Source organism: Cajanus cajan, chromosome 10 (assembly GCF_000230855.2).
Source record: "Cajanus cajan strain Asha chromosome 10, NIPB_CcT2T_4, whole genome shotgun sequence".
Taxonomy (NCBI): domain Eukaryota; kingdom Viridiplantae; phylum Streptophyta; class Magnoliopsida; order Fabales; family Fabaceae; genus Cajanus; species Cajanus cajan.
The window spans coordinates 10,861,804-10,877,813 of NC_138526.1; the positions used below are offsets into that span (position 1 = coordinate 10,861,804).

Consider the following 16,010-nt stretch of genomic DNA (forward strand, 5'->3'; position numbering starts at 1 on the left):
CCCCGAGAAATGAAGAAGGTAGCCCATATGCTCACCAAGAATGGATACTTGCCGGGACAAGGACTTGGCAAGGACTCCCAAGGAATTCCGGAGCTACCCATCATCAAGGATAATCCGGGGAAACAAGGGTTAGGATACAACCCTGTTAAAGATCAAAGAACGAAGAGGAATCAAAATCCTTCTCGACGTTCTTTAAGCCAGATCTTTAGGAAGGCCGGTTCACAAGCATCAAGGCCGGTCGTCGTCATCAAGTGCTCTTCTCCTTCCGATAGGGATGTGTATACCTGATGACTATTAGAGATTACTCCTCGGGGACAGCCCGACCCCCGAGCCTCGATAGGGCACATGTTTCCTCTATGATTATAATAAAATCATTCTTCATTATTTCTTATTGCTTCTTTTCTTGCTTGCAATAAAATTCTAAACCACATTATTTAACCCTGTTTGAATGAACACAAGTGAGGTTAAAATCGTCTTAATAATCAATAAACCCACATCATTTTTATGTGGAAGTGTGTGTGACAACTTGGGGCACCTTCCCTTGGCCTCGACAAGTGCCATCATGGATAAAAAGAAATCCTTTAAAATAAAAGAAGCTCGGCAGGAAACCCAAAAAGGGGGCTGCGCAAAAATAAGAGCAAAAGACCCGCTAGGAATCCCACAAAAGAGGTGACCTAGGCAAAAATTAGGGTTACAAAATAATGAACAAAAACAAAGGTCCGCTAAAACGCCACAAAAGGGTGTTTTAGGCAAAAATAAGGACAATCAAAAAACGAAAGAAATCCATGATGGTACCATGAACCGAATTCAAAAAGAAAGGTTCAAGGGAAGTTATCTAAGTTGTCAAATCACAACGTCAATAACAAGATTTGATTAACTTCATGAATGTTTAAACAAACAAGCCTAAACACTTAAGCCTACCATTGGCCAAGCCATTCTTACAAAATCTATTTTTCAAAAAATAAATAATCCCCTCTAAAACACAAACTTTCGAAAAAAAATATCCTTTCCTTCTTTTCTCTCTTGTCCCAAACGATTTTTGAATAATCTAGTGGAAACATGGAGATATAGTAGTCAATAGGAGGGTTGACACATCTTCTAAAGGAAAGGAAAATCATTTGGTTGATGACACCAAATCTCAATATAACATGCATCATTCCTCGGTTACAGAAATCGGCAGCACACAGCCCGTCTAGAGGAATGGCAAAAATCCAAACAGAGAAACGCATCGGTTAATTCTTTTGAAAAGTAAATCAAATAGAATTAGGTGCATCATACTGCATACATGCATACAGATGATAGGTGTAATGGAAGATCACTTATTCTCTGTTTATTGAAAAAAACAAAAAATATAAACTTCAGAAAAAACAATACGCCCGTATCATGTTCAGTACGCCCGTACCAAAATTAGGGTTATGAACAAATTTTCAATTCAATACGGGCATACTGAAATGAATAACGGCCGTATTGGCAATAACAGAAATCCTCCCTCACGTCGATGACAAAATTCCTCCAAGAAGAAGAGGATAGGGGGAGCCATTCATTTTTTCTAAAAAAAAAAACACACAAATTAATAAAATAATTAAACTTGCATTTTGTGCATCACGCACATTAATTGCACATTCAAAGACCTCATCATGAGGCAATTGCATAAAATAGAAAAAATAGAAAATTGCTTGTGTATGACAGCAGTCAACAAAAGCCTAAAACGAAAAAAGGCAAGGATACAAACAATACTCCTCAGTTTGTACAGAATAATTGAGCCTGGAGAGGCTTGCTGAAAAAATACTTCCTCAGAATAATTAAGCCTGGAGAGGCTTGCAGAAACAATACTCTCTCACCATACAGAATAACCGAGCCTGGAGAGGCTTGCCGAAATAATACTCTCTCAGAAATAACTGAGCCTGGAGAGGCTCGCCGAAATAATACTCTCACAGAATAATTGAGCCTGGAGAGGCTCGCCGAAATAATACTCTCTCAGAATAACTGAGCCTGAAGAGGCTTGCCAAAATAATACTCCTCAGAGACATTTCTGTACAGAAAAAGCCAAAATCAACAAAAAAGGCAAAAACACAGAAAAAGCCAAAATCAACAAAAAAGGCAAAAAAAAAAAATACAGAAAAAGCCAAAAACGACAAAAAAAAAGGCAAAAGATTTAGAAAATCAATCGCCTCGTACAGAATAACTAAGCCTGGAGAGGCTTGCCGAAATAATACTCTCTCAGAATAATTGAGCCTGGAGAGGCTTGCTGAAATAATACTCTCGCAGAATAACTGAGCCTGGAGAGGCTCGCCGAAACAATACTCTCTCAGAATAATTGAGCCTGGAGAGGCTCGCCGAAATAATACTCTCTCAGAATAATTGAGCCTGGAGAGGCTTGCCGAAATAATACTCTCGCAGAATAACTGAGCCTGGAGAGGCTTGCCGAAATAATACTCTCATCAGAATAATTGAGCCTGGAGAGGCTCGCAGAAATAATACTCCCTAGAGATATCTCAGCTTCCACTCACGGGCCAAATTCCCCAGTGAAAGCTATCAAAGCGAGATCAGCAAAATTCCCCAACGGAAGCATGATCCAAACAAAATATCCAAGTCAAAGGACTTAGACTTCCTCAGTGGAAGATAGCTTTCCAACTCAAACGAAGAGTGAAGCTAAGCCTGAAGAGGCTTTCTAAATAATACTCTGGGATACATAAGAACTTCAAAATCCCTAGTCGCCTACACAGAGGCATTCCTACGAAAAGAGAAAAAATCAAAAGATCAATAATCATTCCCCAAGTGGAATTCGGCATCTAGCCAGACCATTAAACATCAAGATGATTTGCCTAACAGAAGAGGTCAATCAAAAATCAACATCCAGAATCCCCAGCGGATAACAGCCTACACAGAGGCAGCAAAAATCAGAAAACCCAAAAGAGATACCCGAATAAGGATAACCGGGATACTCCACCAACGTCAAAGGACGTCAGCCAAACATAAGGCATCGCTCAATTCAAGAAGAGCATCTGTGTCTACACCCCAAGGAAACAGAAATTCCCCATGGGTACCAACTAAGCAATGCAAGTTGGGGCACAAAAACCTATGAATGACTGCACATCCCCTAGACGGATCCCTGCGTTATCCAGCCCTCAGTGGCACCAAAATCAAAATCAAACCGTCGAAGCAGCATCGTGGACTGTGGAGACAAAATCATCTCAAAGCCTAAGAGGCAATACTCAGCTACCCAGTTGTCGAGAGCACCGAGGTATGCACAAGCCTGAGAGGCAATACTTAGCTACCCAGTTGTCGAGAGCACCGAGGTATGCAAAGCCTGGAGAGGCAATACTCAGCTACCCAGTTGTCGAGAGCACCGAGGTATGCACAAGCCTGGAGAGGCAATACTCAGCTACCCAGTTGTCGAGAGCACCGAGGTATGCACAAGCTTGGAGAGGCAATACTCAGCTACCCAGTTGTCGAGAGCACCGAGGTATGCACAAGCCTGGAGAGGCAGTACTCAGCTACCCAGTTGTCGAGAGCACTGAGGTATGCACAAGCCTGGAGAGGCAATACTCAGCTACCCAGTTGTCGAGAGCACCGAGGTATGCACAAGCCTGGAGAGGCGGTACTCAGCTACCCAGTTGTCGAGAGCACCGAGGTATGCACAAGCCTGAGAGGCAATACTTAGCTACCCAGTTGTCGAGAGCACCGAGGTATGCACAAGCCTGGAGAGGCGGTACTCAGCTACCCAGTTGTCGAGAGCACCGAGGTATGCATGAGCCTGGAGAGGCGACGACTAATACTCAACCTAGAGAGGCCACTCAACAATTTTCCCACCGGAAGACACTATAAGTCAGAAGGTTGGCACATCACCCGGACAATTGGGTCAACTCCTTTACTTGTCAGCCGGTACACCAAAAGGCCGTCCGACTAAGTAAAGGGGGGGCAGCTGTAGACCCCTAAAATTGTCCGGGTCGGAAATAAAGCTAGAAGGCTCTCAAAGACTGAAGGAAGATCAGCCAGAAGGACTCCTGGAAGGCCCTAGGAGGGTTCTCTGTAGGTCTAGAGGTCTTAGGATAGCAAAAATAAGAAAAGTGGGAGGAATGAAGCTCAATACGGCCTCCCAGAGGTTCACTACGGCCGTATTGAGTATTTTGAACTGCAATACGGCCGCGGCGAACTCAGTACGCCCGTATTGAAGTCTTTGAACTTCAATACGGCCGTACTGAATTCAATACGGCCGTATTGAAGTTCAAAAACTTCAATACGCCCGTATTGACCCCAGGGGCCGTACTGCGCCTCATTCCTATAAATATGACGTCATTTGACACTTTTCCACTGAGTTTTGACTCCCTCCTTGAGTATTCTGGGGTTTTTGAGCAGTGTTCTGCCCTAGAAATCTCTCTGGGAGTCGATCCGACGAAGTTCTGGAATTCCGAGCATTTAGCTTGGAGATTCGAACTTAGTCGAAGGGAAATCCATCGGATTTCCAAGTCAAAAATTATTTTTAGGAAGGAGTGAGCGGGCTTGTAGAGCGAGGGAACGCCAAAAAGCTTCCCAGTTTTACTTGATATATAAAAAGCACGCTTCAAGAGGTTTCTTTTCTAAAAATCCCTTCTTTTACCGCTTTCTGTGTGTACATATTTAACTGTCATCATGTAGATAGTTAATTTATAATTGCTTAGAATAAATAGGGGTAATTTAGTAATTTTGCACTATTATTTTTAAATAATCTGTCATAGGGAACCCGAAAGGGGCGCTGTGGGGTGCTAACACCTTCCCCACGCGTAACCGACTCCCTTACCCGACTCTGGTTGTAATGGCCGAAGTCAATTTTTGAATCGATTGCCTTAAACTTCTTTTTCCAATGTTTTGAGTAAAACATTGGTGGCGACTCCATGAACCCTTCCTTTTTATGAAAACCGCTAATCCATGGAGGGTCCCGCTTGGGATTAACATGGATTGGTGAGCCTTTTAATAAAATTGCTCGTTTGACAAGGTCTCAGTTTGAGAATAAGTCATTCTAGCAATCCATATTTTCAAACAAACAAAAGAGTCCAACCATCCTTCGCGAATGCCGAAAGCCCGTTTCGGGCCGGTGGCGACATGGAGGAATGATATGTGGTGTTATACCACCATTCAGCTAATGGAAGCCAATGAAACCACTCTGTTGGTGTGTCTGAACACATACACCTTAAATACGTCTCCAAGCACCGATTAACTACTTCACTCTGCCCGTCTGTTTGTGGATGGTATGCTGAAGACAAACGCGTTTCCACTCCTTGTAATTGCATGAATTCTTGCCAAAAGTTACTGATGAAGATAGGATCTCTATCACTGGTAATTGTTTCAGGGAACCCATGGAGTTTGAATATATTATCCAAGAAAGCCTGTGCTACATCAGATGCTTGGTAAGGATGGGATAATCCAATGAAATGGGCAGCCTTACTTAGTCTGTCAACAACCACAAAAATGACTTGCTTCCCTGCGGAACTAGGTAGTCCTTCTATGAAGTCCATATTGATATGCTGCCATATGTGATCAGGGATAGGTAATGGCTGAAGGATACCCAGAGAGGCTATAGTCTCATATTTGCACCTCTGGCAGGTTGCACATTTTCTAATGAATTCTGTGATATCTCTGGTTAGTCCTTTCCAGTAAATGACTGACTTAGCTCTCTGAATTGTGGCATTTATACCCGAGTGGCCTGCTATGGAAGAAGAGTGCAACCAATTTAATATTTGAGTTCGGAGATCACCATTATTTCCTATCACTAGTCTACCTTTTCTTCGTAATTCTTCGTTTCGCCAAGTGTAGTGTCTGTGAGAATCAGGGTTGGTTTTCACGTCGTTTATGATTTTTTTCAATGATAGGTCTGTTCTCCATGAAGCCTGAATTTTATCTAGGAGGTCGGTACTCACAGTATGAATATTGACTGAACAACATGTAGGATCTTCCTTCCTGGATAAAGCATCTGCTGCTATATTTGTCTTACCCTCTTTATATTCGATGATGAAATCGAATTCCATCAATTTAATCAGCCACTTCTGCTGGAATGATGTTGTTAATCTTTGATCGAGTATGTATTTTAAGCTTCGGTGGTCAGTTTTAATGATAAATTGCTTGTTCAGCAAGTAGTGTCTCCACTTTTGGACAGCAAACACCACTGCAAGTAGTTCTTTCTCATATGTAGATAATGCATGTTGCTGTGAACTGAGGGCCCTGCTGATGAATGCAATTGGGTGGTGCGCCTGCATTAAGACTGCTCCTATTCCGTACCCACAAGCATCCACTTCCAATACAAATTGCATGTTGAAATCAGGTAATGCTAGTACAGGAGCCTGAATTAACAAAGATTTCGATTTTTGAAATGCTTGCTTGGCTTCCACTGTCCAAGTGAAGTTGTCTTTTTTCAATAGTTCGGTGAGTGGTTTTGCAATGCCACCATAACCTCTTACAAATCTTTTGTAGTAGCCTGCTAGACCAAGGAACCCTCGGAGTTGTTTGAGAGTTTCCGGAAGTGGCCAATTTTTTACAGCCTCTATTTTTGAAGGATCAGTTGACACGGCTTCTGCATTGATAAAATGACCTAAGTACTCTACCTTGGTGACAGCAAAATAACACTTACTCTTCCTGGCAAACAAGTTATTCTGTCTCATAGTTTGGAGTACCAATTGTAAGTGCTGCATATGATCTTCAATGCTCTTACTGTATATCAATATATCATCAAAGAAAACTAGGAGAAATTGTCTCAGGTACTCTTGAAACACAGAATTCATAAGGCCTTGAAAGGTTGCGGGAGCATTGGTTAGGCCGAATGGCATCACCAAATACTCATAGTGCCCCCCATGAGTTTTAAATGCAGTCTTGTGGACGTCCATAGGGTGCATTCTGACCTGGTTGTAACCTGATCGTAGGTCTATTTTTGAGTAGATGGTGGATCCATGCAATTCATCCAAGAGGTCTTCCACAAGGGGAATTGGGAATTTATCCTTAACAGTAGCTTTATTGAGTTCCCTATAATCAACACAAAGTCTCCAGCTTCCATCCTTTTTCCCTACCAGAACTACGGGACTAGCATAAGGGCTGTTGCTAGCTTGAATGATGCATGTATTCAAGTACTCCTTGACCAGCTTGTCTATGACATCCTTCTGCTGTTTCGCATACCTGTAGGGTCTTTTGTTTACAGGGTTGCTGCCCTGAACGAGGGGAATTTTATGATCATGGTCTGATCTGACAGGTGGCAATTGCGTTGGTTCTTGGAAGACATCTTCAAATTCCCCAAGGATGTATTGTATCTTTGGTGTAGGCACAGGTAGCTGGCCGTGTGTTGTCAGAGTGTGTAACAAAGCACCTTCTTGGTTGCATAATTGTATCATTGAAATATGTACTCCTTCCTTAAGAATTCTGCCGAACTGTTTTCTTCTCACGGTCTTCATTCCTTGTAGCTGAGCACTTCGTAAAACATGCTTTCTGCCTTGTGCATAAAACTGCATACTTAATTTATCAAATTTCCATGTAATGTCACCCAAGGTTATAAGCCATTCAATTCCCAAGACTAAATCACAACATCCCAGCGATAATAACATCATGTCCGATGTAAACATTGTTTGTTGTATTGTCCATTTAAAATCTTTGACCATCGCTTCTATATTTAACTTGCTGTCGTCTGCTACTGTAACATGCATAGGCTCCAAATTGTCTATTCGACAACCTAACTTCTTGGCAATGTGGACGTCCAGGAAGTTGTGTGTACTACCACTGTCTATAAGAATATGCAAGGGTTTCTTGTTGTAGTAACCAGTAATTCGCATAGTTTTGAAGTTGGGGATGTCTGTCAAGGCATGTACCGAAATTTGTGGTTCACCCATGTCAGCTGAGTCTGAATCAGGCAGTTCTTCTTCGAATGTTGGGTCATTCGATGTTTCTTCCACTTCAATAACATGTAGTTGTAGCTTCTTGTGTGTAAGGCTATGCGCTTGTGAGTATGGTTCATCACAGAAGTAACACAGTCCTTTTGATCTCCTATCAGCCATGTAGGTTGGAGTCAGATTTCTGTAAGGCTTTGTTTTATTCGAGGTGAATTCTGGCTGATTATACTTGGCTTGGTCTGTTGGTGTGGGCAGCAATGGTCTTGAATTCATAACGTTCTTGTTGTTTCTTGAATTCAAAGAGAGGGGTTTTGAGGCCATTGCCAATGGTCCCTGGGGTTGGGAAGCCTTATACATCTTTGCCAATGAGAATGCTCTCCGAACACTGTCAGGTCTAAACATGCGTACCATCATTTGGATTTCGTGTTTGAGTCCTCCCAAAAAGCAACTTAGCCGGTACTCCTCTGTTAAGTCTAATCTGGAAATTATTGCATCAAAGGCCTCATGATATTCGCTGACCCCTTTCTCCTGTCTTAACTTCATAAGTTCTGCCATGGGATCATCGCAGATATCTCCAAATCGGTCCTGCAACATCTTCATATACTCCTCCCAAGACGGTTGTTGATTCACCAAATTCTTGGAAATTGCCGTGTGCCACTGTAAAGCTTTGCCTTCAAGGTGAACAATTGCTAACCGGACCTTTACATCCTCAGGTGTGGCATCAATCAAGAAATAATTTTCGCATTGATACATCCATTGATTAATGTTTTCACCGTTGAACCTCGGAAAATCAATTCTTGTAAGTCGTGTCCCACAAGAGTATTGATTTGAGCCTCTGGTACCATTACCATTAGAATTTTTGCTAACGGAAGGTGAGTGACTTCCTGAATCAAATCGGGTCTTGAATAGGTCTTCCATCTTCTGTGATAATGCTTCAGATAAAGAATCTTGAATCGTGCCCGCAAGTTGCATTATCTGTTTATCGATCTGCGCTGACAGCTTGGTCTCCAATCGTTCTTCCATGTCTGCCATGTTGTGTTGGTTACGGGTTGTGGCCATGAATCGTTCAGACTGATACCAATGTTATGACCAGAACTAGGAATTCAATAAGAATTCGAAGGACTAATCGAAAATAGGGACTCTATGTGAAGAAAAGAATCCAAATGTTATATTTGAAGAAGAAAGATGAGAATAACAATTTGTGAATGAATTTTCCGTCCTCTAAGGCAGGATTAAAATGCATTATATAGCCAACTGACTATAACCAATCCTCTCCGCTATTCTATCTTATCTATAATATATTTAAAATTACTAACTACTCTATCTTATCTCTAGTTTTGCAGATAAAGTATATTAAAAATTACTAATAAGGACTTGATTCTGTTTACATCATATCAAAAATAGTGTTCCATTTGTAGTAGTGTTAATGTTTTCCAAGGATGTAATAAAAGAGAGATCATTGTTCTTTGTCTTAATATCAAAAACACCACGAGCTCCACTAGAAGAATTTCTTAGGAAAGAAAAAAAAAGACATCAATTATGAAAATATTTTGAAAGAAGGAAAATTAAACGGAATCTAGATAACAACTACAAAGAAATTTTTTTCACAAAATCAAGATAAGCCTTAGAGACACGAAGAAAGAGGTTCACTAAGATGAGGTTCGGAATATGAAGAACTTGGAATGATGTATGCAATGTGGAATTACAAGAAGAAAACACATACAAATTTTTTTAAAAAAATTTTCTTACATCAACTAATTATCATTGACACATAGTCTATAGGAATCTCAAAATTATAGAGTTTAGATAGTCTAGGAATCTCAAAATTATAGAGTTTAGATACATTTCTTAGACAAAACAAAGTAACCTATAGCTAACAATCTATGTTGACACTCCTTGCTATGATGAAAACTTACTACATCATTTTAATTTTGTTGTATAAAAGATTTAGAGATATATGATACATCAAACCATATTTACATCATTTTAATCTCACATCAAATGCTTAGATATTCACGTCACTACTTTATGAAAAAAAAATTTGCTTCATTGTTTTTTTGTCAATAATCATGTAACTCCATTAGATATAGTTCTTTAACATTACCAAAAAAAAAAAAATGTGACAAGCATGTAAAATTGCCACAAAAAAAAAAGAAAAAAAGAAGCAACACTTATTTAATTGGAAAAATATTGAAAATGTAAATATTTCCATCAAATATTTGCTTCCAAAGGTCTGTTTCTTTTTTGTTGGCAACGAGGCCATTTTGGACGTTGTGCATGACAAAAACATTATGGGATCTAGAAAATGAAGTAAATGGTAACTTCTATGTTTTCAAGGTTTTTTTTTTTTTTTTTTGTGTAGGAAGATTAAAATAATACAACAAATTATCGTCATTGCAAAGAATGAAAATACAAACCCCTACTTACAACCTATTTCACCTTGTTGGAAAAACGCAACTCAATTTACAATCCTGAGATTCTTCATTTTAGGATCAATGAGAATTAGTTATTACCAAAAGAAAACTTAAAAAAGACAAAAACAAAACTGATGAAATAAGAGGGGAAACATTCATAAAAAAAAAACAAGAAAAGAACTAAAAAATAATTTCTCGATTAAAGAACAAAAATATGAAACTTTTAAGTGTAAGAACTAAAATAAAAAGATTTTGCAAGTAGGAAAACTAAAAGCAAATAAAATGCAAGTATAGGGACAAAATAATAAAGTCAATAAAAGTATAGGGACTAAATAATAAAGACATCACAAGTATAAGAACGAAAGGGAAAAGAATAGTGCTCAAACTATTTTCACATTCAACCTAGTTATAAGTTTAGATGATCACCAACTCGATCAGTTTAGGAATAACATATATTGTACGTATAGTATACACAATTTAAAATATGAAAATTCCTAATATACATTCTGAAGATCCCAGAAAGACGCAGCCTACATAAAAAAAAAAAACATAAAATGTCTGCAGCCTAAATACTGCAGTGTAACAAAACACCGTTAGGTAGTCTGAATCTTTGTACCACAAGATTGTAGTTTCTTTATCTTTTTTCCCACATTATAGTATTATAAAAGAAAACCAGGGGCAGCTTTGGGTACAATAACTTGCACATGATGTTACAATACGTATAAGATTCTATACCTTATTCCGCTTTGCATGGAATGCTAAGAATCTAATTATGATCTCTAGAAAACAACATGACATCATAAGCCACATGCTGATACGTACACCTCCTCAGACAAGTAGTAGATACGCAACACTAATATTATACTACCATCTATTGTGTCTGGAATACGTGACAGTATAATGATGAAAGCTACCATATATTATACGATAAAAAAAAATGTGACAGCGATTATTTAAGTAAAATAAGCCTAGTATTGCGTGTTGTAGGGATGGACGGTTTGTGGCCCACACAGCCTTTTGAGGGGGACTCTGATTTTTGTTAGTTTGTGAGCAGACAAAAGCAGAGAAGCTTCTTATCCTCTCCCTCTAGGTTTTCACACAACACCTTACACATAGAATCTGTTCAAAAGCATAGTGTCTTACGTTTGAGACATTAGCCCCTCAATTCCCCTCATAATTACTCGAACCACACCACTCCTCTAACTGCTTTATTTCTTTTGTCCTTGCCACGTACAATGTACACTTTGTAATTTTCATGAATTTCAAGGGCAAGTCTACGCTTCTTTGATCTCAACAGTGGCCTATTTAGTTCAATGTCTTATAAGCTGTTTTGGTTCATGTCCTGTGCCACCATTTCTAAATTTCCCTCTCCCTCTCTCTCTTTCTCTCTCTCTCTAACTTTGCAATGGCTCCAATGAGTCTCCCACCTGGGTTTAGGTTCCACCCCACAGATGAAGAGCTTGTTGCTTACTACTTGGAAAGGAAAATAACTGGTCGCTCAATAGAGCTTGACATCATCGCTGAAGTTGATTTATACAAGTGTGAACCTTGGGATTTGCCAGGTACCTACACAACTATATCTTTTCATTAACACCAAATTTAGATACAAATTTAGAAGTATTTTTAAGATTTTTTTTTTGTACAAAATAACTTTATTTTTAACTTATTTCTAAACAAACTCTAACTTATTATTTATATGATATGATTCACATCATTACATTAAATATAATTATCAGCATTTAGCTAGTTCTTCATTCATTTATATTTCATGGTTCAACTAAACTAATATTATAGCTTCCATCAATTCCAATTGATTTTAAAATTTTAAAATAAATGAACAGATAAATCATTCCTTCCAAGCAAGGACATGGAGTGGTACTTTTACAGTCCTAGGGACAGGAAGTACCCAAATGGGTCAAGAACTAACAGGGCAACACAAGCTGGATACTGGAAAGCAACAGGGAAAGATAGGCCAGTGCACTCTCAAAAGAAGCCAGTTGGCATGAAGAAAACATTGGTATATTACAAAGGTAGAGCACCACATGGGATTAGAACCAACTGGGTTATGCATGAATATCGTTTAATTGAATCAGTTCCTGGTGCTGCTCTCTCATCTTTGAAGGTATATTATATGGTAGCCTTTTTTTTTCTCGCTATTTTTTCCATAAACAAGACGAAACTTTATTGAATATTTATTCATAAGAGGTACTCAAACTTGAACGAGAATTTTATTTGGACTTTTACATTCAGGTTATCGTCCAATACGTATATAAATCTATAATACTAACGAATATCATCACCAATCTTCATTCACCTTCAATATTTTCCTCCCTTTCTCTCTCTTGTTTAGAAGGAACTGTTTTTATGGTATTAGCTTAATCAATATGATTTTGAAGTTTTATTAATATATGTATCATTAAAAAGTGCGTAAGACTAGGGTTATGAAAGAAAAAGAAAATAACTAATAAAGGAGGAAAAGAGTAGATCTTTGATTAACTGTTTGTTTGTTAGGTTAATTACATTGTATAGAATAATAATAAGATTCATACGTTCCAAAATTTTCTCTTCCTCTCTGAACTTTTTTTTTTTTTTTTTTCTATCTCCTTTATTATATCATTCACAACATCATCCAACAATTTATTTATTTATTTCATTTCTATCTCTCAAGGTGTAGCTTATATTGGAGTGAACCAACATCATTTTCTATTGTATATATAGGAAACGGTTTTTTTTTTTTCTTCTTTCTTATGCCTTTTACTATCTTTAAAGTGTAACTGATAATAATTGAATGATTATACATATATATAGAGGCGAAACCCTAAAAACTCTCAAAAGTCTTCATAAGATGAGACCAATGACCAAATTCTCGCTTAGTGCTTGCTTTAATCAAGTCTTTTCCCAAATTGGTCTATTAGTGATGGAGGGTTTTAGTTACACTTCTTTTAAGATCCTATGTGATAATTATTTGGTCATTGAGTCAACTTCACTAGACCAGACCCGTTTTCTATGTTGAGCGTGAATCTAGAGTAACTAATTAAGCTAATCCCCATCTTTGTTTCGAACCTTGCTCTACAAGGATGCACATGCCTGCAATATATATTCCCTTTATTTCTTTTTCTTTATATGGTTTTCATACTTTTATTTTTCTCCCCTTTAAAAAGAACAGCTTGTGATCGACACACTATGGTGAAAAATTCAGATCCATGGACTTAGATACTTACTATTGCATCGACCCTTTTCTCTTGCCAAACTCTTTCTGAATTTGCTTTTTTGTTTGTTACTCTTTTCTTGTATTCATTGTGTTTAAATCAAACCAAAATAAAAAAAGAAAAAGAACTTTGATCATGAAAAGCTAACTAACATACACATGTAATGACAAAATTTTCACCACATGACAGGATTCATATTCGTTGTGTCGTATTTTCAAGAAGACGATTCAAATTCCAGCTAAACCTAAAGAAGAAGAACAAGCCGAGGATGCAAAGAAGCAATCCATGTGGATCTCAGAAGAACAAGTGCTAGGCGAAGACTCAAGTGGCACTGAGATTTCTAGAGAAATGGAAACTGTTGATGACAAAGTTCTCAATCATCATGAACACCCTAAATTTCCTTGTGACGCTTCTTCCTCTGATCTCACTCAAGGAACGTGTACACCAACAGATACCGGTATAGCAGAAGATTTTCAACCACATTTCGCTTGTGATGAAGCAAACAGTGCAGCTAATTCATACACAATGGGAATAGGATACCCTCCAAGTCTGTTTCAGGTAACATTTAAATTCAATTTTAAATTTCAAATTTTGATGAATTTCATGATTGTTTGAGTTTGTATCGTGGTACTAGTCACGTAGATGTGGCATGAATATATAGATTTATAGGAGACATATAAAAAGCAAGCTGGGCCATAGCATGATCATTATTATATGAATTGATCTGATCAGTATTTTAACTTTTCCTTTTTCTTCCTTGTCCTTGGCATTTATGTTCATGATGGCTTCCTTTGCCAATCCTGCATTTCCAGCGACAATCTGCTTTATATTACCGCTTTATAAATTTATGGCTTCATTGTCACACCTCAAATTAATAACACACATAAATTTGTAGAAATTTCTACTATTTCTCAATTACTTGCATATATATGTGCATGAACTTGATCCCATCTTCATATATGTGTCAGTTTACTATTGATATGTGGTTGGAATTGGTGGGGCCACATAGCATATCTTTGAGTTCTCTTTTGATCTTAAAGTGACGAGAGTTGGAAGTATGATGAAGTTCCTATCTTTTCATAAAGCTCACTTCTCTAAAATTCATTTGGACTGACTCCAATTTAGCTTTTCTTCACCACCCCCAATAACTTCTTTTGACTGACTACTCAAAACGTTTTCCAAAGTAAAGATGTCTTTACTCCCCCATTTTCCTCACGGGTTGATACGTTCTAAAACTAAAGCACTCATATCAAACATCTCGCTACATCTTTATCTTTAATCACACTCTTTTTTATGAGTAATGTCTGGATGATTAATTTCCTATTTTAGCAAAAGCTAGTTATGTGAGTAGCGGCTTCAGCATTCAACTAGCTTTACAATGTTCATACAGCAATATTTGCATCTGATTGGGGACTTCGACTAATGCATTCTACCTCTTCCACTCATAAATCAATACAAGACACTTTTTATTCTTTTCCTTTTTAGCCAATAACCACAATTCTTCCCCACTTTTCTTTTGCCACTATTGCACTACTCCCAAGTTGTGCTTTAGTTCCAATAAGCACGCGTTATACAAGTCTCTTCATAATCAAATCACCTGTCCCAATTTCACATCTCCTTCTACGTTCTCTCAACTAAAAAACTATATTTTGGTAACAATACTAACAATCAAGAATGTGTTATTTTTTTTGACCACGTATCATTGTTTAATTAGTAGGACAATAAAAAAAATAAAAAAGACATGTGATTTCAATTCATTATCTTTGAAATATATTCATCACAATGTATCAATTAACCTTCCTACTTTATTACATTGTCATTTGGAGATTAATACTATTTCTATTATGGTGCAGGATGTAGAAATACCTACCTATGCTGGCATGCATTATCAACTTCCATACACACCTTTGGTGCTGGAAGATTTCCCACAAATAAATTTACCAGAGACAAAATCAACGAAGCCAGAAATGACTGATGATTGCATGTTATATGACAGATACAAGGACTGTATGAATGGAACCCTAGAAGAGATCATCTCTTTGTGTTGCACACAAGATAATTCCGTCCCTTTTCCCATGCTAGAATGATTATACTAACAGATGACTCAAACTATAGCATCAAAATATTCATTGACACAGAGAAACTTGTGTTGGCTAAATAACGACACAAACGGGGATTGTTTTTTTCCAGCCACATAGAAAAGGCTACACACATATAATGTACTAAACATATAGTAGAAGATGCTGAGCCAAGGGGGGCTCGCATACAATTCGTTTTCATTTCCTTTTAATATTTTTTTTTTCTTTTTGTGTTCTTTCTTTTATAGGGGTTCGATTCCTTCTTTTATATGTTGGTGTTCAAATCTCTTCTCCACTTCGGAAAGCAAATGGATGAGGCAAATTTCCAATTGTGATGTTTTATATGCTTCAATGTCTGACTTGTGCTTTAATTTAGTTAATTTATTTTCCTCAAAAAGTTATATCTTATTTAAGACAAAGAAATTCTAGTTATAGTCTTTTCTAACATTTCTTACTATTACT

General features: G+C 37.8%; 1 protein-coding gene across 1 annotated transcript; it reads left to right on the plus strand.

The window, feature by feature from the left end:
• The first annotated feature begins 11,575 nt into the window (after positions 1-11,575).
• NAC020 (NAC domain containing protein 20) lies at positions 11,576-15,900 on the plus strand. Its single transcript, XM_020348210.3, has 4 exons — positions 11,576-11,823; positions 12,103-12,383; positions 13,660-14,028; positions 15,324-15,900. The coding sequence occupies exons 1-4, from the start codon at positions 11,667-11,669 to the stop codon at positions 15,555-15,557; spliced, it is 1,041 nt and encodes a 346-aa protein (XP_020203799.1). The 5' UTR covers positions 11,576-11,666; the 3' UTR covers positions 15,558-15,900.
• Positions 15,901-16,010: the final 110 nt, after the last annotated feature.